Here is a 25471-nt window from a genome sequence, read left to right on the forward strand (position 1 = left end):
GACATCCCCATTTTTGGTGTCCTGTTCTGGTGCTGTCCCCAGAAATGTCCCCGTTTTACAGCACGTTCACAACAACTATTACTGTCACTAGCAGAGGGCGCTGCGAGCTACTGTAGCCATGAAGAACCTGAACGAGAGCCGAGCGCTATTATCATCAATTATCAAAAGAGACACAGTTATTGGTTTCAAGGTAGTCATATACTAACTATACATGTTAAAACAATAATATTGTAATATTGTTTGTGTGCACTTTATGACAAGGTATAATAAGGTTGCAGGATTGTTTTGCACACAGTATTAAACATTCCTGAAACTTTCACCATCACAACTCTAAAATAATTATAAAAAATAATAAACTAAACAATAGCAAAAAGCACATACGTTGTGGCCAAAAGGACCCTAAAATGCAAAATAATAAGCCTGATTAGGGATAGTAAAGATCCATTTCCAAAAGCATAACAAAATAACTTAATTCATTCAAAATCATTTAAAAAATTGCAAGTTTATACCTACTGTTTGTGAAACTGTTCAATACAGTCAGAAAATGTTAAAAAATATTAGTTAAAAACAGTTTATTGTATGATCTGATATTTGTTTTATTTTTAATTAGTTTTTGTAAATAAGTTTGTTATAACCCTGTTTACTATTTGCAATAGTTACTATTTACTTTTCACTTTTCATATAGTGTGGTTTTTGGTGAATTGTAGGCCTATTAATAGGCTAGGGTTAAGTTTGATCCTCAGACATCATTGTAATTATTAATTATGATAGGCCTATTAATATGTGGAAACCACATCAATTAAAAAACAAAATATACTATTTTTTTTTTTTTTTAATTTGTAGATAATCACAACTGAGATTAATTGACATTTTGACCACCGAACTAGGAAATGTCCCCGGTTCTCATTTCAGAAATCTGCTAACCTTAGGCATCTTGATTTTATTATTATGGTCCACTTGGAGGGCTTTTAATCCATGTGTGGTTCAGAAAATGCAGGAATAGGGTTCAGCACTGGCCTGGAGGGGCTGAGTAAATTATATCAGCCGTGTAAATACATTAGAGCGATATAACTCCACAGAAGTCATGTCAAGGTGGCAATTTTACAGTGTACATACTTCACAAAGATGCTCAAATGAGAAAATCACTGAGAGAAAGATCTAAGCTGCCCAAAATAATATTAAACTAAAGCAATAAGCCCCGAGAAGCCGTGGTTTACAGTGAATTTATAACAGCTAAGGGGGGCTGTTAGGCACGACGCGAAGCAGTTTAATTCACTGTAAAGGCTTCACAGGGTTTATTGCTTTTATAAAACTTTTATTCCATATAAGCAGTTAGGTTTCACAGAATAAAACAGAGCAAATAAAGTGTAATGATATAGATTAAAACAGTATTCTTCCACCAAACAATAGTTCCTCAGAAACAGTTGTGCTTCCAACAAAGTGGTTGCCGAGCAACACACAGCAGTAAACAAAGGTGTGTGTTTATAGTGTAATTTACAACAGCTTCGAACGCGGCTCAACCAATCAGAATCAAGGACCGGAACTATCCGCTTTATAAAACTGGTTTAGTAACTATAATTAGCACAATAATTTAAAATAATAGGGCTACATGAAAACTGGAAGTCTACTTCGTGTTAATAATAATTAACGTGGGCATACATGTGTGCGGCTAGAATAGAGTTTATTATTTTCCAACTACTTCACGTGATATGCACGTAAATTAGCGACCTTAAATTTGAATAGAAGCAAATATTTGCGGAGATGTCAGAATTATACGAGTAGGCGAATCTAAAAATAAACGGATACTGGTTTCCAGCTCCAAGTGTGCGCTCGGTTAGTGAGCAGATGTTCTCGCTACAGGAGAAACGTCTCGGTTCACGTACTGCGAAGCGTCTTGCTCCGGAGCGGAGAGAGGCACCGAATGCTGCGGCGCACCGGTCATTACGAGAGAAGCGGGGCGTCATGGACGAGTAGAGCCTAGATTTAGATGAAAAGAGGATGTTTTTCAAAGTATTTCAACCTCAACATACTCTCCTCGTCTTTATGTTTTATTACTGATCTATAAAAACATGTCTTTTCCGCATACCTTTGTGAGCCATCCCGAGACAGAACCGGTTTCACCTGATCCTCCGCTATGATCGCGGCCAGCGCGTTTGCTCAACAAAGGGGATCCCGGTATAGAATCGCTACGGACGGTCGGTCACCATCGGACCCACGCGCCTCTTTAATTTTCAATTTCAACCGTGGACAGCTTCCAGATATTCTGGCTACCCTGGAGTCCGTAGAAAGCGAGTGCTGGGATGGAGACGTGTTGTCGCAGCTGTATGCCCTGTCTGAAGACGCTGTGGGACTGCATATGGCCCGAGTTTTACTATCCGAGAGTAGCTCGGACGGCAGAGATCCGCACGGTTTCAGGTGATATCCGGGTCCCGGCTCCGAAGAGGAAACCGGTGCAGCTGTACGCGGCGCTCTTCGACTTCGAAGCCCGCAGTGAGGAAGAGCTGACGGTGAAAGAAGGGGACAAACTGTCTGTCATAGAAAAGAGGGGCGATTATGTTCTTGCCAAGAAGCTGACGGGGACCCTGGAGTCCGGACTGGTCCCTGCTAATTATTTGGCCCTAGTACAGGATGAATTCGCTAACTACAGGTAAGTCCCGAGTCGGACAATCTGTAGACTTACTTTGATTCTAGTGATATTTGTATTTGTAATATTCATTATATTTTATGGAAAATGATCACTTTGTAATAGCCAGCCATAAATTGTAGGTACTGCCATTATATATTTAGTCAACTGACTAGTGCCCCCAAAGGTTGCATGAGACGGACTATATCTTGAAAATTACCTTTGCATTTAAATTCAATCATTTTGCAGATGTTGAAAATGTATTAAAAATCTCAATTTTCACAATAAGGTCAATAGGTCGAAACCTGACCTTACTGCTTTGAATTTACAGTAGCAGTGTGCTTAGTTTTGGTTATACATGAGCTCAACCAAGCGGTTCATATATCTGCAGTGTCTCATTTAATTCACAGTGGGATTCATCATTATCCATGTGGACAGTGGGCTGTGCGCTGTTTTCTTTAATTTATGCTATCGTTTACTTCTGTTTGGTTGCTGTAACAACAGCTATAAAGACCTAAATAGTGTTGACAGGTAACGGGTTGTTATGTCAGAGTTGTGTGTGTGTTCGGCCTCTGGTGCACCTGTCACCTGCCGGAGTTTCACTGAAACCGAAGCATCATGGGATTGTGCTAAACCAGCATATGCACCTGCCACACCCATATTTAACATGGCAACCTTTTGCATGACGCCACAGTGTTCACTGTGAGAAGCTGAATGTGGTTAATGAATGCAAATAAAGGAAATAAGAGTATCAATTCACCCAGTATATTAGACAAATTAGTTTAATATTTTCATGGTGTATGGCTAATTTGCATTCCTACACAACTCGTAACATATTAACCATTTATAGATTGTATATTTTGGAGGTGTTTTTTTTTTTAATTATTATTATTATATCACAGTTCATGTGAAATATCTCCGTATATTTGTCATTAAAAACTATTACTGGTAAAATGTGAAGAAAGGAAATGAGAGATATATATTTTTATACAGCAACTTCAAGCATTTTGCAATACAGTACTCATATTACTCACATTGTTAGCTGACAATAGCAACAGGACTAATAAGAATGTGTCAGTTAATAATTACAATGAAACATATGTTGCTTATTCCACACTACTTAGTTATGCAATCCAATTTCTCTAATCCAATTTAATGTAAAAAAAAAAAAAAGACTAATTATGGTATTAAACATGCATTATTAATATTTTTGTTGATAGTTCAAACTTATTAGTTCAGAATTGTACATGCAGTAGACAGTAAATGTGCTGTGTTTGCTTTTATTAATCAACATCAAAATATTCATATTTCAGAATAATATAATAAAGATTAATGGCATTTATGCAAATTTCTACTGGTTTTATTTATATAATATATGCTGATATATTATTAGCATTAATTAAAGCCACAACATTAAATATGTATGTGTGTGTGTGTATATATTATTATGAAATTGTATGATAATAAAATATAATAATGAAAAAAAAAAACATTTTCTTTAGATTTTGCAAGTAAAATATGACCTGGTAGTATTCATTCATTCAGCTGTGCTATGTGCATCTGTTTTACAGATGGTACTATGGGAATATAAACAGACAAAAGGCTGAGAAGCTGCTTCTGAGTCCACAGAACAAAACGGGTTCCTTCCTGGTGAGGATCAGTGAGAGCCACAGCGATGAATATACTATCTCCGGTTCGTTCCCTTATGTCTTCACTCTCAGACACAGTCTCACACTCTCTTTCATTTGAATGCCTGGAAACCTCCAGTACTTCTTGCCTGTATTCTCTTGTCTTTCTCTCATACATCATCTCATTTTTTATCTTTCTTTCTCATCTCCCATTTTTAGTCTGATCTGCATGACAACATATCCTCCATATCTCTTCAATCTCATTACTTTCTGCCCAAGATATCCACTCTCGGCCTAAGATATCTCTCTTTCTCTCTGTCTGTCTCTCTCTCTCTCTCTCTCTCTCTCTCTCACACACACACACACACACACATACACACACAGCTTGTAACACCATATTGGCCTTCCATGTGCAACTGACTAAGCATTTTCTGTCTCCACAGGAGAGTAGCAGGCATTTTTTAAACGCATAATATTCTGTTTAAGGTCTCAAAACCCCCAAGGCCACTCAATAATTTTTGTTAATCTTGTCAAAATTGATTATACAAAGCATTTCCAATTTGATAACATTCTTCTCAAGTCCTCCACTAAAAATGTTTTATTTCTTATATTTAAGGGTCTCAGACATAAACTATTAATATATGTAATGATGATGATTGACTGTTTATTTATTTATTGAATTATTTAAAAAAATAAATTTTCAGTCACATTTCTGAAAAGAGTTTTATGACTGTTTGTCATTAAACAGGATTCAGATTCAGCATCTGAATATCTGCCTACTTGGTTTGATTCGGTCAGAGACACATTTTAAAATCATTTAAAGATAAAATAAGAGATTTATTTATATTATATCACATTTATAAATTATTATCTTTATATGTACATCACTGGCGCTCCTAGGACCAAATAAGTCAATCTCAAAAAAAAAAATAAAAATAAAAATAAAATAAAAAATCATGGTTAAAAAGTCCTAAAAATAAATTTCCAAAAATATTAATGTTGGAAAATGTATTTCTCTCCCTCACAGCCAGAAGTGAAAATAATGTCTTCCATTTCCGTATTCATCGCTCAGTGATTGGTGCTTACTTTGTATCTGACAAGATCTCTTTTGGCACTCTGGATGAGCTCATCAGATACTACCAGCACAACTCCAGAAGTCTGGGATGCCCCTTAGACCAGCCATGTGTACAGCAAGTATGACACTCTTAATATTTACTACACTCCCAAGAGTGATATTTTAGACATTGTTCATTTTAAAAATCACTCTTTGTCTTCATGAAACTAATGCTCGTAAATAGGCGTTTATTTCATGGGTATCAGTTCTGCATTAGAGATTCAATTAGTGATATAGAGAAGAGGCCTGTTTCTGGAGAAGTGGCCCTGGGTGATGGCACCAGTCGGCCTGCAGCGGTTACTTTGCTTTTCTAATCTCCTTCATCTTAATAAGCAGCCCTGCACAGAAATGTCATTTTTGTCTTGCGCTCTGTCTGGTTTGGCCTCATGGTGATTGTCCGCTCTTCTCCGAGGCTGAAAAAACAGAGCAGCGCCACTGAGAGACACTAACACAAGCCCATTCACTCACTTGCTTCCTAAAAAGATAGCACAGTGACCTTTTTCACCTTTAACTTTATGCATTTCATGTTTTCCCTTAGGCAACTTTATCATCTTTGAGATTTTTATTTTGTGGCTAAGAACACTTGATATGAATAATACTTGATGTTTTATTGTTATTTCAGTGAACAGCTGTTAAGGTCTTTGGATCATTTCATGCTGAATATTCCTGGATCAACATGCTTTATTGTATTTGTTTTATTGTATTATATTAGATATTTCTATAGGCATCCCTTAATCAAATCAGGAAAAAACAAGGAAATAGAATAGGTAGGGTAAAGATCTGCCTCCCCCTCACAATTGTGATAGAAAGCCCCAGTGGTACATTGATGCTGGCATTTTTATGATTAAATTTATTAATTATTACTATTTATTAATTAAGTTACTATTTGCACATTTCAATCATCTTCATTTTTCATCATATATAAAGTTCAAGACCAGTTGAATGGAATCATTTAATCTGAATTCCAAGTCTATTTTAAAAAATGTAGGCCTGTTATAGGCGTATAATTTATTGAAATATATTGTGTAGTTCATATCCATCGATTTCATTGTAATTCTATTATTGGATTTGTCATCATTATTCAATTATATAAACTAGATGCCAACCTAAACTGTGAAGACTTTTTAATATTTATATTATTTATTTTTATAAATAAATTCATATTTATAACTAGTATTTGTTCACTACTGACAACTTTTTCAAAAATAATGAAATTTGTGCTATAAGAACTAAATTATCAAATGCTTCCATTTATTTCCTTTAATAATGTATGTACATGCTAAACTATTTTCTAAAAATGTTGAGCAGTAAATGCACTTTGTTACCCTAAATAAGAATGTTCATAAAGTCCTAATCCTAAAATCTGGTTGGTTGGTTGGTTGGTTGAATGTTGTTCCAGAACCAGCAAGGATGTAGATCTAGAAACAGGTCATATTTGTCCAAATCACTGTCACTATCATTTCATACTGTTTCATTGTGTAAATAAAATGAAGAAATCTTTGATTGACAATTACTGGTCCTGGATTTCAAGCTCTACAAGCTGACATGTTTAATGTAGCAACATGTCAATGTAATGTAGTGCATTTTATTTCAACAATAAATTGTCATAATATTCAAAACTTTTCCATTCTAAACACACCAAAACCAAGCCCATCTTCTGATGATTTGTTTTCCCAGTAGACTTTCTTAGAAATGCAAATTGCCTTTCTTTTCTTCTTTTCTACTTAATGTTTATGCTGTTAACAAAAAATAACCACTCTCTAGCCTCTCTGGTTTTATGGTCAATATTGGCACGCTGTGCTTAGAGCAACATGTGATACAGGGGAGAGATTCGTGGAAGAGCTCTCTTGTAACCTTTGTTGCGTGTGTGTCCACGTTCAGAGGGAGTTGTTTGACATGGAGCCATGGGAGCAGCCGAGGGAGGAGTTTCAGCTACTCAAGAAGCTGGGGGAAGGCCATTTTGGGGAAGTCTGGGAAGCTGTCTGGATCACGAAGAAACAGAAAGTAGCCATCAAGATGCTCAAACAAGGTACGACATCAAACAAGATTTAAAGGGGTGGTTGACTGTTTTTTTTTCTAGGCTTGACTGTGTTTATCGGGTGCAGTCTAACATGTGTTCAAGTTTTGTTTTTTTTTAAAAACATTATTTTTAACATAATTTACCTTTATTCCACACCTTCTCTGACAGACGCCACGATTATTTCCTGTTTTTATGAAGCCCCTCCCTCAGAAATACGCGATGGGCTGAGATTGGTCAGCTGGCTCAGTGTGTTGTGATTCGCTAAACCACCTCTAGAGCGCGTCTGAACATCCCGCCCCTCAAGCTCAGAATGTGCTCCGGTTGTATTGTAAACAATGACGTCCTCTTTATTGCTTATCAATTTTAGCCCGATTGAGACATAGAGAATATTAATAAAGAGGATCGCACAGAACCTGTGCAAGCACGGCTCTTAATGGTATGTTTGTTTGTTGTTGTCTCATACTTTTAGGTAAGCTGTTGTTTGTAAATACTACTGCTTCTGTTAGCTTTTAATATACGGTTTTATTCTGATTAAAGCTTTAATACAGCACAGCAACCGAACACGCGTCCATGTATAACGCTTCTCATTGCTATGTGAAAATAAGTGTTTAAATGGAACAGTTTGTTGGAGCTGATCTGACGATCTGAATGAGAGAGAGAGAGAGAGAGAGAGAGAGAGAGAGAGAGATGCAGAGCAGGGCCACATGAGGAACAGTATTAAGAGCCGCTGCTTTAGAACATTGGTTTTGAAGCTTGTGAATCCATTAGATTTGTTAGAAGAACAAAGAAAATATAGAGACTAGGTGTGCTACAGAAGCAAATAGCTTATTGGGAATATAGGTAACTTTTGAATGAAAAAAAAAATAAATAAATACATTGGTTAAGAGTACCAGGACCGAAATACATTGCAGATATGCTCACTGAATATAACCCTAACAGAGCACTCTGATCATTAGGATCGAGTCAGTTAGAAATACCAAGGGTTCACACAAAACAAGGGGAGTCTGCTTTTAGTTGTTGGAATCAGCTTCCAGAAGAGATCAGATGTGCTAAAACATTAGCTGCTTTTAAATCTAGATTCAAAACTTATCTGTTTAGCTGTGCATTTATTGAATGAGCACTGTGCTGTCTGAACTGATTGCACTGTATTTTATCTTAAATTCATTTTAAATAAATTTTTAAATAATATTCAAAGTTTTTAAATTGCTTGTTTTATTTTTGTGATTATTCTTTTATGATTATTTGACTTTCTTTTATGTAAAGCACTTTGAAATACCATTGTGTATGAAATGTGCTATATAAATAAACTTGCCTAAGGAAGGCTTGGTTCCCTATCTGTCGGTCACTACGAGTTATGTCGAACGACATATGGGGTCTCACTTGGGAGGCCAATCATCTCTGAGTTTAAGAGAAAATGCCAATGAAAATTGGCTAGTGGATTTTACATACCTGAGCCATTCCCCGTGCCTACGGGTATAAATAGGCGACAGGTGCATCCACTCATTCAGATTTTTGCTTCGGAGGTGAGTAGTTGATGAGATATCACTACAAAGCCAGTTTATCTTTGTGTTCGGAGAGACTGTTCCTGGTCGGCGTGACGGTGCACTACAGCGGTGTCCCTGCAGCGGTGATTCCCCTGGGAGCTTCGGCTAAAAGAGCAGTTTATAAAAGAGCAAATCACGGACGATTCGCGTCTTTTTCAAGATGCCGTTTCGTCCGTGTCCTTCTGGATGCAGTCGTTCCCTGTCCTCGGTTGACGGTCACGAGCGTTGTCTGCAGTGCCTGGGCGTCCAACACGCTGAGGCAGCACTCGTGGATGACTCATGCGTCTATTGTGGGTGTATGAGCATGGCATCGCTGCGATCGCGTCTCTTACTCCTCAAGGGGAGTGCAGCAGACCCCTCTGTCGCCACCCGTCCCGGTTTCTCTGGCTCGAGCAGGGGACCGCCGGCTGGTGCTCTGGGAGATCTGATGGTGACAGTGAGAGTTTCTCCGCCGGGCCACGCCCCACGGACCTCTCACTCGCTCGTGACCGTCAACCGAGGAGTGAGAGGTCCCGTGCGGCTACCGTTTGAGTCTGCTGGGCTGTCTCACGGCGGCCCCAGCGTGTCTTTTCGGTGGGCTGCCTGAGGATCAGATGTTGATTGCTGCATCGGGGGATGGGCTATCGGCCTCTGAGGATGAGGATTCAGTGGAGCTGCCCCCCACGGGTGTTGCAGCCGCTACCAAATCTCACCAAGAGATCTCTGCCATGCTTGCCCGGGCAGCCGTGAGCATCGGGCTGGAGGTGACTACATCGCCCAGCCCTGAGCGCTCGTGGCTGGATGATTGGTTTCTCGGCGCGGAGCGCGGCTCACAACCACGTTCTGCTCCGGTTCCTTTCTCGATGCTCCCATCTCCCAGGCGGGCCTGTTCAGCGATACTGTCGAGGACTTTGCCCAGCAGTTCTCAGCAGTGCAAAAGCAGACTGAGGCCATTCAACACATCTTGCCCCGACGTGATCCTCCGGTTGCCACCATTCCGTCGCGGGCAGTGCCTCAGCCTGCTCATCGCCGTGGGCCCCCCCCTGCGTCCTCCACACCAGCTCTGCCCCGTGCTGAGAGTTCTTCGAGGCCGGCGCGGTTGTGGCTCCCCCCGTGAGAGCGGCGCCCCCCATGTCACAGCCGGCTGCTAAATCCTCTAAGACGACGAAGTGGCCCTGACATGGGCAACTCAGAGATGTGGGAGACTGCTCTTCAGGAGCTGGCGGAGACAGCGCCACTCCTTCCCCCGGAGGAGGGCCGGGTGGAGAATCCTCAGTTTTCTTTTCTTTCTGTTCCGCCGCTGGTCCAACGGCCGGCGGCACCCACATTTTCAATAAAAGAGCAATTTCCCTTTCCTCCAAGTTGCAAGGCTCATGGGTTGACAATGAGCGACGCACTGCCTCCTCATTCTCACCCACGACGCCCCCTTTCGCCAGTGGTCAAGAGGTCGCGGGTTGGAGACGCAACGCCTCTCCACGCATCTCTGGCCAGTTCCTCCGGGAACACGGGGAGTTTTGCTGTGATGACTCAGAACGCGATGCTTTCTGGGCCATCCAACACAACTCCCCATCGCTGCACCACTGCTGGTATGTCAACTGTCCCTTTGGTGCCACTTGTACGGAGTTTGGGGGCGTGGCTTGCGCTGCCCAATCCGTCGCGCTGGCTCATTCGGACGGTTCGACTCGGTTACGCGATTCAGTTCGCCCGGCGACCTCCCAAGTTCAATGGCGTTCTTGAGACTTCGGTGGCAGCCCAGGATGCCTCTGTCTTGCACGAGGACATTGCTGTCCTGCTGGCGAAGGATGCAATCGAGCCGGTCCCTCCAGCCGAGATGAGGAGCGGGTTTTACAGCCCCTACTTCATCATACCCAAGAAAAACGGTGGCCTTCGACCTATCCTGGATCTGCGAGTCTTGAATCGTGCCCTGCACAAGCTCCCGTTCAAGATGTTGACGCAGAAACGTATTATCAAATGCGTCCAAGCCGAGGATTGGTTTGCAGCGATCGACCTGAAGGACGCATACTTTCATGTCTCGATCCTCCCTCGTCACAGACCGTTTCTGCGGTTTGCATTCGAGGGTCAGGCATGGCAGTACAAGGTCCTCCCCTTCAGGCTCTCCCTGTCCCCCCCCGGGCATCAGGATCCTCAACTATCTCGACGACTGGCTAATTATGGCCCGGTCCCAAGAGGAGTTGTACGATCACAGGGACTTCGTGCTCCGGCACCTCAGTCAATTGGGGCTTCAGGTCAACCGAGAGAAGAGCAAGCTCTCCCCTGCGCAGAGAATCTCTTATCTCGGTATGGAGCTTCTGGACGGGACGCGGCAGACCTAAGTGATCTGCCACCGGCGGTGGTAGACACTATCACTCAGGCTAGAGCCCCCTCTACAAGGCAGGCCTATGCTCTGAAGTGGAGTCTGTTCACGAATTGGTGTTCTTCTCACCAAGAAGACCCCCGGAGATGCTCGGTCAGAGTCGTGCTTTATTTCCTGCAAGAAAGGTTGGAGCGTAGGCTGTCACCCTCCACCTTGAAAGTGTATGTGGCTGCCATTGCAGCCCATCACGATGCAGTGGACGGCCGGGTCCCTGGGGAGGCATGACCTGATCGTTAGGTTCCTGAGGGGTGCCAGAAGGTTAAATCCTCCTAGGACACCCCTGTTTCCCTCCTGGGACCTCTCTATTGTTCTGGCTGGACTTCAGGGGGGTCCCTTTGAGCCGCTAGATTCAGTCGAGCTTAAGTTCCTGTCTCTCAAGACAGCGCTCCTGGTCGCGCTCACTTCCATCAAGAGGGTTGGGGACCTCCAAGCATTTTCGGTAAGTGAAGAGTGCCTTGTGTTCGGGCCGGCCTACTCTCACGTTGTCCTGAGACCCCGGCCTGGATACGTGCTCAAGGTTCCTACCACTCCCTTCCGACCAGGTGGTGAACCTGCAAGCACTGCCCCTGGAGGAGGCAGATCCAGCCTTGGCGTTGCTGTGTCCCGTAAGAGCGCTTTGCATATACGTGGACCACACCCAGAACTTCAGAAGCTCTGAGCAGCTCCTTGTCTGCTTAGGAGGTCAGCAGAAAGGGAAGGCTGACTCCAAGCAGGGGTTAGCCTACTGGATAATGGATGCCATTCGCCTTGGCATACCAATCCCAAGGCAAGCCGTGCCCCCTGGGGGTGAGAGCCCACTCCACTCTGAGTGTTGCCTACTCCTATGCACTGGCGCACGGCGCCTCTCTGGCAGACATCTGTCGAGCTGCGGGCTGGGCGACACCTAACACCTTTGCGAGGTTTTACAACCTTCGTGTAGAGCCAGTTTCTTCCCGTGTGTTGAGTAACAGGTAATTGGCGGGAAGGACTGGCTCGGTGTCACGCTTGCTGCGCCATTCCCCCTAACACGGGGATGCGAGCGTCTTTCTTCTCCCAGTAGAGTTCCCCAGTTGGCGTGCCCTGGTCGAGCATCCTCCAGTACCCTCAGCGGTCAGACTTGGCGGAGCAGTCTGGCGCCAGGCCCAGTACTGGTGTTAGCATGCCCGGAGTTCCGGTCAGCCCCTGTACTGGGCTAGGTGTCCATATGGCTTGATTCCCTACGGGTAATCCCATATGTGTATTCTTCCACGGTAAGGTTTCCCTCTTGGTAAACCCGTGTCTTCCCTTGACAGACCCGCTCTGTCAGTCTCTTCTGGCAGCTGTTCCATCCCTACTCCAAGGTAGGAACTGCCTCAGAGACCCATTCCATATGTAGTACTGCCCCCTGGGCCAGTCCATATCAGTATCTCCACATGTCACCTCCCTACGTGTAGGATGTGGTCTCTGTAGCGACCTTTTTCCCTAAGGCCCGCTTCCCCATCGTTCTGCCAAGCTGAAAGAACAAATAGGAAAGATTTGAAGCAATCTTTCACTGAAGGTTGAAATCCCTTCCAAAAACTTTTGTGGGTCGGAACAGCAGCATGGCCTTCTCCAGCAGCGATGTACTCACCCTTTTGGTCCCCCTTCGGACATAACTACCACAGGTCAGTGAATTTGCGCTGGGGCTTTGGGAAGGTCACGACCTTAAACGTAGCTTTTGTCGGTGACCTTGTCGCGGAGAAGTATGTCCCAATGCCACAACCTAAATTCGCTGTTGCCGGGACCCCACGTTCCGGCTCCTCAGCGTAAACACCTGACGGAGTGGATGCACCTGTCGCCTATTTATTACCCGTAGGCTGGGGGAGTGGCTCAGGTATGTAAAATCCACTAGCCAATTTTCATTGGCGTTTTCTCTTAAACTCAGAGATGATTGGCCTCCCACATGAGACCCCATATGTCGTTCGACATAACGTCTCCGTTCCCTCCATCAGGGAACAAGGGTTACGTATGTAACTGAGACGTTATTTTTAATGACCTAAGCCCAATTTATTAAAATCAATTGGAATATTTCTTAATAAATTTAATTTAATTACAAAATAAATCATAGAACATAAACAAAACAAAAATGAAAACCAAAAATAAATTAAGAACACACAACCACCAAAAAACTACAACATCAAAAAAAAAAAAAAAAAAAAAATAAAAATCAAAAAAATCTAACCTTGATGTGTTTTTAACTTTAAACTGTTATTCTCCCACTCTGCTCTTTAGAGGACTTAAACTGTTATTCTCCCACTCTGCTCTTTAGAGGACACAAAATTGGATGAGTTTGTGAAGGAGGTACATGCACTGAAGAACCTGCACCATCCTAAACTGATTGAGCTGTTGGCTCTCTGCACACGAGGGGAGCCTGTCTACATTATCACTGAGCTCATGACTAAAGGAAGTCTCAAATCATATCTTTCTAGTAAGTGTCACTGTTCACTAATTGCTTGTACACTGCACCTGCATGTTTGAATAGTGTATTATTATAGCGTATATTGCACAATATCACTGTATATATCACTGGTCTGGGTATTTCACACATTGCATTTTTTTCTCTTATCAGACAATCATGTTCACACTGACAAAAATGTATGGCTTTATGTGGTTACAGTTCAAAGGTTCATGAAGTAATCAAACACAAAAGTGTTCATTTCTTTGACACCCACAAGTTATTTCCTCCAGTCTGAAAAGCAATTTCTTAAAATAGATATGGCTTTCATTATGATGTTTCCCACTCAAATATTACCTTCCCCTTTTGCTTTACCGTGAAATCCACAATCCTGATCACCGTGTTCTCCAGTAGGATTTGATCCAAAGATCTTGAGCATCAATGGAAGCAAGAACATCTGACCATCTCTACAAAGAGTCTCATGATCAGTGTCATCCATTTCTTAGTGATACTTATTTGCTTACTGACCTAGAAATAATCCAAAATCCGAATTTGTGAAATCATTTTTAAACTAACTTTTCCTTTACTTTTTTTTTTTTTAAATCACAAAACTTTTTTTCCAGTTTAATTCCAGATTTCAATGAAGATTTGTTTATTTTCAGATTAAAATTATATTTTGAAGCCCACATTTTCAGTGTGCTTTCAAAAATTTGGAGCCATTTGTTTCACTGATGTTCCCAATGAGCAACTCTTCACCTTTCAATCTAACCTCTTTTTTCTCATCACTTCCTGTAGCACCGGAGGGTCAGGTGTTGACCTCTGCTCATCTGATCTACATGGCTGGTCAGATAGCAGAAGGAATGGCATATCTGGAAGATCGACACATTGTCCACAGAGACCTTGCAGCGCGAAACATCCTGGTTGGTGAAGACCTGGTGTGTAAAGTGGCTGACTTTGGTCTGGCTCGCATCATCAAGGTAATAATGGATATATGTCAAAGATGCCCCAGGAAATCTGCAAATAAAATTGATGCTTAGTATGTAATTTTGTGTGTGTGTGTGTGTGTGTGTGTGTGTGTGTGTGTGTGTGTGTGTGTGTGTGTGTGTGTGTGTGTTTAGGATAGTGTGTATACCGCTAGTAAAAGCACCAAGATTCCTGTACGGTGGACGGCTCCAGAAGCTGCTCTCTACCAGCGTTTCTCAGTCAAATCTGACGTCTGGTCCTTTGGAGTGCTGCTGTATGAGATAATGTCACGTGGAAAGATGCCATATGATGGTATGAGTCTCTGTTCATTTTTTCTTTCTTACATACACTACCATTCAAAAGTTTGGGGTCAGTAAGATTTGTAAAAAAAAAAAAAATTGAAGGAAGTCTGTTATGCTCCTTAAGGCTGCATTTAATAATAATTAAAAAAAAAAAGTAAAATAGTATTACTATGAAATATTATTGCAATTTAAAATAACTGTTTTCTATTTTAATATATTTTAAAATGTAATTTATTCCTGTGATGCAAAGTTGAATTTTCAGCATCATTACGCCAGTCTTCAGTGTCACATGATCCTTCAGAAATCACTCTAATATGCTGATTTGCTGATGTGCAAGAAACGTTTCTTATTAATATGAATGTTGAAAACAGTTGTGCTGCTTAAAATTTTTGTGGAACGAACAGCATTTATTTGAAAAAGAAATATTTTGTAATATAAATGTCTTTACTTTATCAATTTAATTGTTGAATAAAAGTATTTCTCAAAATCAGACCCCAAACTTTTGAGCAGTAGAGTATATATTTCATATGCATGTGCCACACTCTATGTCCCACAGGGAAGAATAATAAGGAGGTTTTGGAGATCCTGTCAACGGGGTACAGGTTACCGTGTCCACATCGCTGCCCCCCAAACATCTACCGCATTATGTTGGAATGCTGGCACGCGGAGGCTTCCAAACGGCCCTCGTTCCATGCCCTTCACAGTCAGCTGGATAATATCTACTCCAGAATCTACTTCAAAACCATTGAGGTGTAGAAGAGGTGGACTGAAAAAGAAGGACTACAAAGAGGATAAAAGATTTGATTAGAGAAACAGAAGCTGTTAAAGAGCAAACATGCATCTCCTTAATCTGAAAGGGCCAGATTAGCTTGTCACAGCGAATCTTGATCATGAGTGGATCAAGATGTCAAGCACTGTACTGTCATAATATACGTCTTTTACACTGCACTTATTGTATTTTGTGCTAGTGTTGATCTGGCCCATTCAGTTTCTGTAGTAATAGGAACAGGAGATTATTTGGTGTGATGTTTTCAGGTCAGAGTTTATGTTTACAAAAGATTCACCTGCCAAAGTATGCACAGGTGTCGAAATGGTGAAAACTATGGACATTTTAAATTATAACTGAGAGTGTTTAGCCTATGTGAAGGCGGGCTGCACAAATAACTGTTTTCTAGCAGGTATACGATCTTGAAATGTGTGTTTAACACAGGAGCCTTATGACAAAACTACCTGGGTAGGTGTCCTCATGATCGGTTTCGTAGAAATCACATCCATGTCAGAAGCCAGTTGTCTTCCAATGAATTATACAAGATGAATTCTTGAATGAATAACTCTTGAAAATAAAATATTTTTTCAGTATATATGTTTCTGCAGTTTCTTTTTCATGTGTTTGCTTCTTTATCATAATGTAACTTTAAGTTTGATCAGAAATTTGCAAGCATGCTTCTAGTCTGTAAAGCAATTAACCTCCAATAATAAAGTATGCCTGTTTAGCCTACTGTACTTGTGTCATAATGTCGTCCACAGGCGTGGTTCAAATGCGGAAGGTTTCACTGTAATGTCAGTTCCCTAAAACAGTAGTCTCATATGGGAATCCGCTAGCAGGTGTCTCTCGGGGACAGTTTAATCTCATGGGGGAATGTTTGAGGAAAACTTGCCCATGTCTTAAGACATTATGGGACAGAATATACGGATCCTCAACGACCGATGGGGAAAACAGCGTGAAAGCTGACGGAGACAGCACGGGCGCTGGGCTCGGTAACACGAAATCTGACCCTTACGGACAGCCGGCAAAAGCGCCGCAGCCCCCTCGCAAGACAGCCGCTCTTCACATGGCTCTGTGGGACTTTGAGGCACGCGACGGCCGGGAGCTGTCGTTCAAAGCTGGTGATATGTTAGAGATAGTCACAAGTTCCGGCGACTGGTGGAGTGCGAGGAAAATCGACTCGTACGGCAGCGTGGCCACCGGTTTTGTACCGTTCAATTACCTGGCGCGTGCGGAGTCCGTGGAGTCTCAACCGTGAGTGTCCAAGCTATTTCTGAACAGTAGTCTATTAGTTGCTAAACTCTTTCCTAGTGTGAGCAGGGCTGTTCCACAAACATATGCAAGGTTCAGTCTCTAAATCAGCTTCCCATCAGTGATCTGAGCAATCGTAATTTACATTTCAGAGTTCATATAGCCTAACGTTACGTTTCAGAATCACTATTAGGAGAAGCATTTCCATAATTTATTTATAACAACAATTTGTTTACTTAAGACTGTGGTTTTAATCCTGTTGGATATCCATCACATCATCTAGGATGGAATTAAAAGTCTAACGCACCTTGACATGTGACTTTGTACTGACAAGGGATAGTACACTTTTTTATTGTATTTTATTTATTTATTTATTTATTTATTTATTTATTTATTGCTTTGTGGAACACGAATAGAAAAATGTTTTAAAGTAGTATTTCTAAGCGGACCAAGTTAAAAAATAATGCCATAGCAGGCCCACTAAAAACACAATAACACTGGTTTATCTACACTATACCAGGTCTTCTGAAACTTTGGATAAAGAATAGACCAATATTTTTGTTATTCTCTTATAATGTCCCATTCCAGTGAGCTGATAACAGCTGCGAACATGTTAAGGCCAGTTCACAGTAACACCAATGTGACTATAATAGACAATAGGTAAGAGATAATGTAGATCCAGCTGGTTGTTATCACAAATGTAACACTTACAGGATGATCAGGAACCTGACATGAAGAGGAGGCATAATGTACAGTCGTATCACTAACTACACAGCTTTTCATCACTTAAATAAAGGACATAATATGTTATTTGAGAGACAAGTGTTTTAATATCTTACCTGTTTATTATCTTAAATTCATGACAGTGTACTAAAAACAATATTATCCAGGAACATGTTGTACTTGGTGAAATCACACTCACCTCCCACTAATAGTCCTTTGCTTTTATTTTACAGTAAATACAGTCGACAGCTGAGGTGCAAGTTGATACTAGTTGTATTTGAACGAAACAAGAGAGTGCGGTGGTGTGATATGAGAGACATTAAAGGGATACTCCACCCCAAAATGAAAATTTTGTCATTAATCACTTACCCCCATGTCGTTCCAAACACGTAAAAGCTTTGTTCGTCTTCAGAACACAATTTAAGATATTTTGGATCAAAACCGGGAGGCTTGTGATTGTCCCATTAACTGCCAAGTAAAATACACTGTCAAGGTCCATAAAAGTATGAAAGACATCGTCAGAATAGTCCATCTGCCATCAGTGATTCAACCGTAATGTTATGAAGCGACGGGAACACTTTTTGTAAGTGAAGAAAACAAAAATAACGACTTTATTCAACAATTCGTCTCTTCTGTGTCTCTCCGCATCAACACAAACTGTGTACGCTATTCTGTGTCAGCCACGACACAAGGATACGCTTTCTACGTGTATTTATGCTTTGATTTGAACAAAAATAGTGCATCCGTGCAGCACGGCTGACACAGAAGAGCGTACACAGTTTGTGTTCAGTGGATGTTCACCAAAATGGCACTACGGTGATGTGGGGAGACACAGAGGAGACAACTTGTTGAATAAAGTCATTATTTTTGTTTTCTTTGCATACAGAAGTTATTCTCGTCACTTAATAACATTACAGTTGAACCACTGATGGCAGATGGACTATTCTGATTATGTCTTTCTTACTTTTCTGGACCTTGACAGTGTAACTTACTCGGCAGTCTATGGGACAGTCACAAACCTCCTGGTTTTCATCCAAAATATCTTAAATTGTGCTCTGAAGAGAAAAAAAAAGCACTGGCCTCAAATACCCGGATGAACGGTGTGTTATTCAGCATTGCTAATGGCAGCGGTTGTTATAACACACCTCAGAATGTTGTGACTGACCAATCAGAATCAGGTATTCCAGAAAGCCATTAAATAAAGCTCATTATAATCAGTGATGCTGTCTACTGTGCACTGCTATAGTGTGACACGATGTGGCATGACAAACCCCAGACAGAAAACCGCATACTCTAAGCGCTTGCAATACTTCTGACAGGAAGTACAAATGAATTTGCTGTGGTTACTGTTGCGTCCAGTGTAGGGAGCTTCTAGCTTTAATATTGCAATGCAACCAGTCGTATCCAGTGTGTACACTATAAAAATAGTTATAGTGTAGACACAATAACTATATTAGCATTCACACTAACGGACAGTAACGTTCTGTTTGTAATAAGTGTGTGCTGTTTTGTCATCTACCCATTTAAAAGGATATTTTTCCCAAAAAATATTTTTTTTTAGGGATGCACCGATACCACTTTTTCTAGTACTCGCCCGATACCGATACCTTTATTTTTGGTACTTGCCGATACCGAGTACCGATACCAATATTTTTATTGCATTTCTACATTTTTAAAATATTGGGTACAGAAACCAAAATAATATGTATAATGTTAGCTGGTTAACTTAATTTATTAAATAGAAACAGTCAAAACAAAATTTATTCAGACACGTTCAACATTTCTCACATTATCAGAGTTTATTCTCTATAGTTTAGAAGATGGTAATAAAATATGATAAGTCAGAGTTAAACTGTGTCATAACAAATTCAGCTTGATAATGTTAGCTAACTTTGGTAGAAAGGTATGTAATGGATTACAGTCAACCAAAAATTATTCATACAGCTGTTAGTATGACAGTATTTACACAACAATCAATACTTAGTCGGGCCACCCTTAGCCTCAATGACAGCCTGTAGTCTCCTGGGCATGCTGTCATCCAGGTTCATGCAAACCTTCAATTGAAATGAACTTCATTTTTTTCAGACTCGATTTGAATAATTTTTGGTCCCAAATTTGTGTCAGTTTTACTGGTAGTCCACTGTATTAAGAATTTTTGGACATAATTTGTCACAGTTTACTTTATTTTGGTATCCTCACTTACTCATTAGCATTGTTAGCTCACCCTATATAAGCCTGGTTCTCATTGTCATTCATTGCTAAGTCTTGTATGTGTCTACACTGCAAGTCTTGGTTCCTGGTTCGCCTGTGTCTTGGTTCCTGGTTCGCCTGTGTCTTGGTTCCTGGTTTTGATCACCCTTTGCCTGTGTTTTTGCACTGCTGTTGTTGTTTTGACCGATTGCCCCTGTTATGACCTTTGCCTGTTTTTGGACCTTGATTGTGGAAAAATAAAAACTTTAACAAATACTGTGTCTGGATCCTCAACCTTTGTGTACTTGTGCAGTGTAATGATACTATGTCAATGAGCTGCCAGCAACAGTCTAGCCTTTCAACAATAATGGGCCACAGGCATATTATCCACCACATCCAGCAGTTATTTTGTTTAGCGAACAACAATTTTTTCCCTGTTTAAACGATTAAAATGATTGAAAGATTCATTCACAAATCTGGCATTGCTGGTTCTGATTTGAAACTGCTGACGGAAATCACAAATGACTATTGATGAAATATTATCAGAGAAAATTCTCTGGTCGATGTACATCAGTACCGCTGACACATAAAGATTTAGCAATAATATTTTACTGAGACCCTAGTAAAAAGTTCTAGTGACACCCTTAATCATTCCTCTGAGCTGTTATCATTATAGCTGTGGTGTGGCCTTCCCTATTCTCTCAAATTTACAACCATTTATAGTTCTCATCCTTGGTGTGAACGGCTGTTTAAGTGAACTGAAACAGAGTTGAGCGGAAGAAACAGATTAGTCTGATTCATCAACAAATCATTTTGTGAGTCAATTTGGTGAATGTTTTTTTTTTAACAAATCTGATTTAGCTAAAGGGATGATCTGTTCAAATCAAACAACACTACCGTAAAGCTTAAAAAGTGGTACCTTTCAGAATTTTATCTGTGGTGTATTTACAGTATTTTTGAAGCTTGATTTGTGTCCTTATCTTCACTGCATTGAATAAATGTGTATTAAGTAGTGGAGGATCACCAATTAATGATTCATTATTAAATACCTGTGCTGTTACCCCAAAGGAAATTATACGACCCAGGTGTTTTTTCTGTTCTTTTAGGTGGTTTTTTGGAAAGATGAGCCGTGTTGAAGCATTGAGTCACCTCAAGTCAGCAGAAAATGATAATGGATCCTTTCTTGTGCGAATCAGTGAGACCAGTGATATCATGGGCTTCGTACTCTCAGGTGTGTGTTATTTTCTGACAGCCATTAGGGAGTTTGTTACAGCACAAATTGAAACCCCTAAAGGTACAATTTCAGACTGAAGTTCTGAATCTTGTCTCTTAGTGAAATCACAGGCCAAAGCCAAGCACTTCAAGATCTACCATACTAGTGGTCAGTTCTATGTGGATCCTTCTCCTCAGTTTGCCAGTATATTAGAGGTGGTTGAATATTATCAAACTCACCCACTCTCCACTTCAGACCTACTTAGGCAACCCTGCATTCGGGTAAGACTCTCTTTCTGTTTTCCATTTTGGTTTATTCTCCTCTCCTCTGCTTGTTTTTAAAGTATATCTCCCTTATTCTCCTGTTCTCTTTGAGTTTTGTCAAATTAGGAAGTGCGTGAAAGAGTTTCTTCATTGTTATGATAATGTCAACTTAATTATGTCAACTTAATCAACATGAAGAAACTAATTTTTCACTATCCTTCAGCATATGCTGATATCTGATCGAAAAGCATCTATCCCAGTAAATATGTGAGGATAGTTCTTATTAAATGAGATGTGTCTGTAAACTTCCTTCTACTGACTCATGTTTCTGTAGAAAAGGCCTCAGCTGCAGGATCTGTCGCCCTCCACAGTCGATGAATGGGAGCTGCCTAAAGATCAATTTACCCTTGAGAAGATGCTTGGCGGTGGCCACTTTGCAGATGTTTACAGCGGCAAGTGGAAAAATCAAACTAAAGTGGCCATCAAAATCCTCAAGAACAATGGTGAGCTCACAGCTAATGGTGCCACAGAGAAGAGATTTTTTTTTTTTTTTTTAGAAACTTTGAAACAGCAGTGTTTGCTGGAAAAAGCTTGGATATAACCTTCTGATAACTGTAAATGAGTAATGTGACATTGGGCAAAAAATAAAAAGAAAAAGAAAAAATGTAATACAACATTGTTTTGTTTGTCAATAAAAATCTAAAAGTGTATTATATAATGACTTCCTTCTTACTCCATTTGTAGATTGTTTTTCTTGTTTTAATCTAACAAAATTAAATGAAGTTTGTTTAAAACAAGAAATTTAATTTTGCTGTGTAACTGTAAGAGCTTTCTCTAATAAATACTAAAATATTTTTATATAGAAATAATAAATTAACTACACATATTTTTAATAAATCCATATAATAATATTTTTTTGTCTGTCTCTTTATAACGTAGATGCTGTTGTGCAGAAGGACTTTCAGTTGGAGGTGCAGATCATGAAGCGTTTGCGTCACAGACACCTGATTTCTCTTTTTGCCGTCTGCACTTCCTCCGCCCCATTTTACATCATCACTGAACTAATAGAGAAGGGAGACCTGCTCAATTTCCTCAAAAGTCAGTCACTGTCCCTTGGATGTGTATGATTGAAGTCTTACATTTTAGGGGATTTGCCACTCTATATTAATATTATGTAATTCTGCTGTCCCACTTTCTCTCTCACTTCTTAATTTGATCTGCCTTTTATGTATCACCCTCCATCTCTCAGATCCAGAGGGTAGTGCATTGGACATGGAGTCTCTGATCGACATGGCAGCCCAAGTGGCAGATGGGATGGCATACTTAGAGACACATAACAGTATTCATAGAGACCTTGCAGCAAGAAATGTTCTAGTCGGGGAGGGATATGTCTGCAAAATTGCTGATTTTGGCCTAGCTCGAATCATTAAGGTGAGCTAAAATGATATGCTATATGTTTCTCATTTTTTGTGGTACACATACTACGTAAAAATAAATGTAAATTCTTATTTTAATGCACATTATTTGCTGATGCTGGCTTACATACCAATATGCAAACAAAGTAGAGTAGTACCGGCACCTTATTTCATCAACTTTAAGTACTGCATCCTAAAAATTACTCTGGAGTTACTTGAAATTTCATCCTGGTTTATGGAAATATCAGTAAGGAACTTTGCAACATAGGATGCACCTGATTCTCTTTGCTATATATTATGATACAGTGCATTCATCAGACCTTACCAATCCTATGATTGATTTTTACGTAATTTAAAAGTGCTCTTCATAACCAGAGAGGAAGTTGTCTTTTAACATGATGCTCTGTAAGATGTCTTAGGTAGTCATAAGATTTTTTTTATTAATCTACTTGTTCATTCATATCTAGGAGCCTGTTTATATATCCGATGACAAGAAAATCCCATATAAATGGACTGCGCCGGAGGCTATCGGTCAAGGACGTTACTCAAGCAAATCTGATGTGTGGTCATTTGGGATTCTTCTTTATGAGATTGTCACATATGGAGCAATACCTTATCCAGGTCAGTTTCAAGATGAAACTTTTACTCTGTATAAATGACAAAAATATTTATAGTTCACATTTTTATCTTAAGCCTTATAATATTCTTATCTTTTTTTTTTATAATGGTCAGTTAAGTCTTGTACTGTCTTTTGTAGGTGTCCGTAATTGTGATGTGTATGATCTCGTCACACGAGAGAACTTTAGAATGCCTTCACCATCTAACTGTCCAGAGGTTATTTATAACATCATGCGATCTTGCTGGAGAGCAGAGCCAGAGGACCGTCCAACTTTTAAGATTCTGAGGCATGAACTAGACAAATATCAAGGCAACTGAGGGGACTTGGGTAAATTGGACAGATTCCACTCCTTCTCAACATCCTGAGATCTTAAACTCTTATATAGCGAAACAAGACTGACCTTGAACAATGCTTAAAGACAGATGCATCATACAAACATCTTTGATGGATTAGATGGACTGTAGATTAGTAAGAGGCATGCATGAAGCACTTTTAAAAATTAATTTGTGTTCAAAGCAATCATTGTCTGAATTTAATGACACATATGCTGTTGTTGTTTTGTTTTATGTTTTATTTTTTTGTTTTTATAATAAACGTTCTTAGGTAGAGTATATTGTACTGATTAGAAGTCCAGAAAAAAAAAAATAATAATAACTTTTTAAATCTGTAATTGACAGTTCAGGGGCATTAAAATATAAATTAAAATGTCTGTTTTATTATTAATATGATTTTGAAGAAAAAAAAGTATTGGATGTATAAATTTTAAATGTTTTTTTTTTTTCATCTTGAATCTTTAAATGTGAATATTTATCATACACATGAAATTAAAATATTCAATATAAAGCTATAAATGTCAAAAGAATATATACAAAATGCTATAAATCAACATTTAAGATATGCTGTTTCACGCTGATTTGAATATGTTAAAGATTGTGCTGTACTGACTGAACTATGTACAGGTCCTTCTCAAAAAATTAGCATATTGTGAAAAAGTTCATTATTTTCCATAATGTAATGATAAAAATTAAACTTTCATATATTTTAGATTCATTGCACACCAACTGAAATATTTCAGGTCTTTTATTGTTTTAATACCTGATGATTTTGGCATACAGCTCATGAAAACCCAAAATTCCTATCTCAAAAAATTAGCATATTTCATCCGACCAATAAAAGAAAGTGTTTTTTATACAAAAAAAAGTCAACCTTCAAATTATTATGTTCAGTTATGCACTCAATACTTGGTCAGGAATCCTTTTTGCGGAAATGACTGCTTCAATGCGGCGTGGCATGGAGGCAATCAGCCTGTGGCACTGCTGAGGTGTTATGGAGGCCCAGGATGCTTCGATAGCGGCCTTAAGCTCATCCAGAGTGTTGGGTCTTGCGTCTCTCAACTTTCTCTTCACAATATCCCACAGATTCTCTATGGGGTTCAGGTCAGGAGAGTTGGCAGGCCAATTGAGCACAGTAATACCATGGTCAGTAAAGCATTTACCAGTGGTTTTGGCACTGTGAGCAGGTGCCAGGTCGTGCTGAAAAACTAAATCTTCATCTCCATAAAGCTTTTCAGCAGATGGAAGCATGAAGTGCTCCAAAATCTCCTGATAGCTAGCTGCATTGACCCTGCCCTTGATAAAACACAGTGGACCAACACCAGCAGCTGACATGGCACCCCAGACCATCACTGACTGTGGGTACTTGACACTGGACTTCAGGCATTTTGGCATTTCCTTCTCCCCAGTCTTCCTCCAGACTCTGGCACCTTGATTGCCGAATGACATGCAAAATTTGCTTTCATCCGAAAAAAGTACTTTGGACCACTGAGCAACAGTCCAGTGCTGCTTCTCTGTAGCCCAGGTCAGGCGCTTCTGCCGCTGTTTCTGGTTCAAAAGCACACGCCTGTGCACGGTGGCTCTGGATGTTTCTACTCCAGACTCAGTCCACTGCTTCCGCAGATCCCCCAAGGTCTGGAATCGGTCCTTCTCCACAATCTTCCTCAGGGTCCGGTCACCTCTTCTCGTTGTGCAGCGTTTTTTGCCACACTTTTTCCTTCCCACAGACTTCCCACTGAGGTGCCTTGATACAGCACTCT

At 40.3% G+C, this 25471-nt stretch overlaps 2 protein-coding genes across 2 annotated transcripts; both read left to right on the forward strand.

Moving 5' to 3' along the window:
* Positions 1–1577: 1577 nt before the first annotated feature.
* On the forward strand, positions 1578–16298 carry LOC109061862 (tyrosine-protein kinase SRK3-like). Its single transcript, XM_042712923.1, has 8 exons — positions 1578–2647; positions 4195–4316; positions 5279–5445; positions 7247–7394; positions 13549–13707; positions 14470–14651; positions 14793–14949; positions 15496–16298. Exons 1-8 carry the CDS (start codon positions 2301–2303, stop codon positions 15693–15695), a joined length of 1482 nt encoding a protein of 493 aa, XP_042568857.1. The 5' UTR covers positions 1578–2300; the 3' UTR covers positions 15696–16298.
* A 137-nt stretch (positions 16299–16435) lies between these two features.
* Positions 16436–24096, forward strand: LOC109049237 (protein-tyrosine kinase 6-like). Its single transcript, XM_019066955.2, has 8 exons — positions 16436–16959; positions 20976–21100; positions 21203–21363; positions 21680–21848; positions 22285–22443; positions 22595–22776; positions 23228–23381; positions 23518–24096. Exons 1-8 carry the CDS (start codon positions 16571–16573, stop codon positions 23694–23696), a joined length of 1518 nt encoding a protein of 505 aa, XP_018922500.1. The 5' UTR covers positions 16436–16570; the 3' UTR covers positions 23697–24096.
* Positions 24097–25471: the final 1375 nt, after the last annotated feature.

The sequence above is a fragment of the Cyprinus carpio genome, chromosome A23 (genome assembly GCF_018340385.1).
Source record: "Cyprinus carpio isolate SPL01 chromosome A23, ASM1834038v1, whole genome shotgun sequence".
NCBI classification, from domain to species: Eukaryota; Metazoa; Chordata; class Actinopteri; order Cypriniformes; family Cyprinidae; genus Cyprinus; species Cyprinus carpio.

Coding starts and splice junctions, on each gene's coding strand:
- LOC109061862 (XM_042712923.1), top strand. CDS start 2,301: ATGGAGACGTGTTGTCGCAGCTGTATGCCCTGTCTGAAGACGCTGTGG. Junction 5,446..7,246: donor ACCAGCCATGTGTACAGCAA/GTATGACACTCT, acceptor GTCCACGTTCAG/AGGGAGTTGTTTGACATGGA. Junction 7,395..13,548: donor CATCAAGATGCTCAAACAAG/GTACGACATCAA, acceptor TCTGCTCTTTAG/AGGACACAAAATTGGATGAG.
- LOC109049237 (XM_019066955.2), top strand. CDS start 16,571: ATGGGGGAATGTTTGAGGAAAACTTGCCCATGTCTTAAGACATTATGG. Junction 16,960..20,975: donor GAGTCCGTGGAGTCTCAACC/GTGAGTGTCCAA, acceptor CTGTTCTTTTAG/GTGGTTTTTTGGAAAGATGA. Junction 21,364..21,679: donor TTAGGCAACCCTGCATTCGG/GTAAGACTCTCT, acceptor ATGTTTCTGTAG/AAAAGGCCTCAGCTGCAGGA.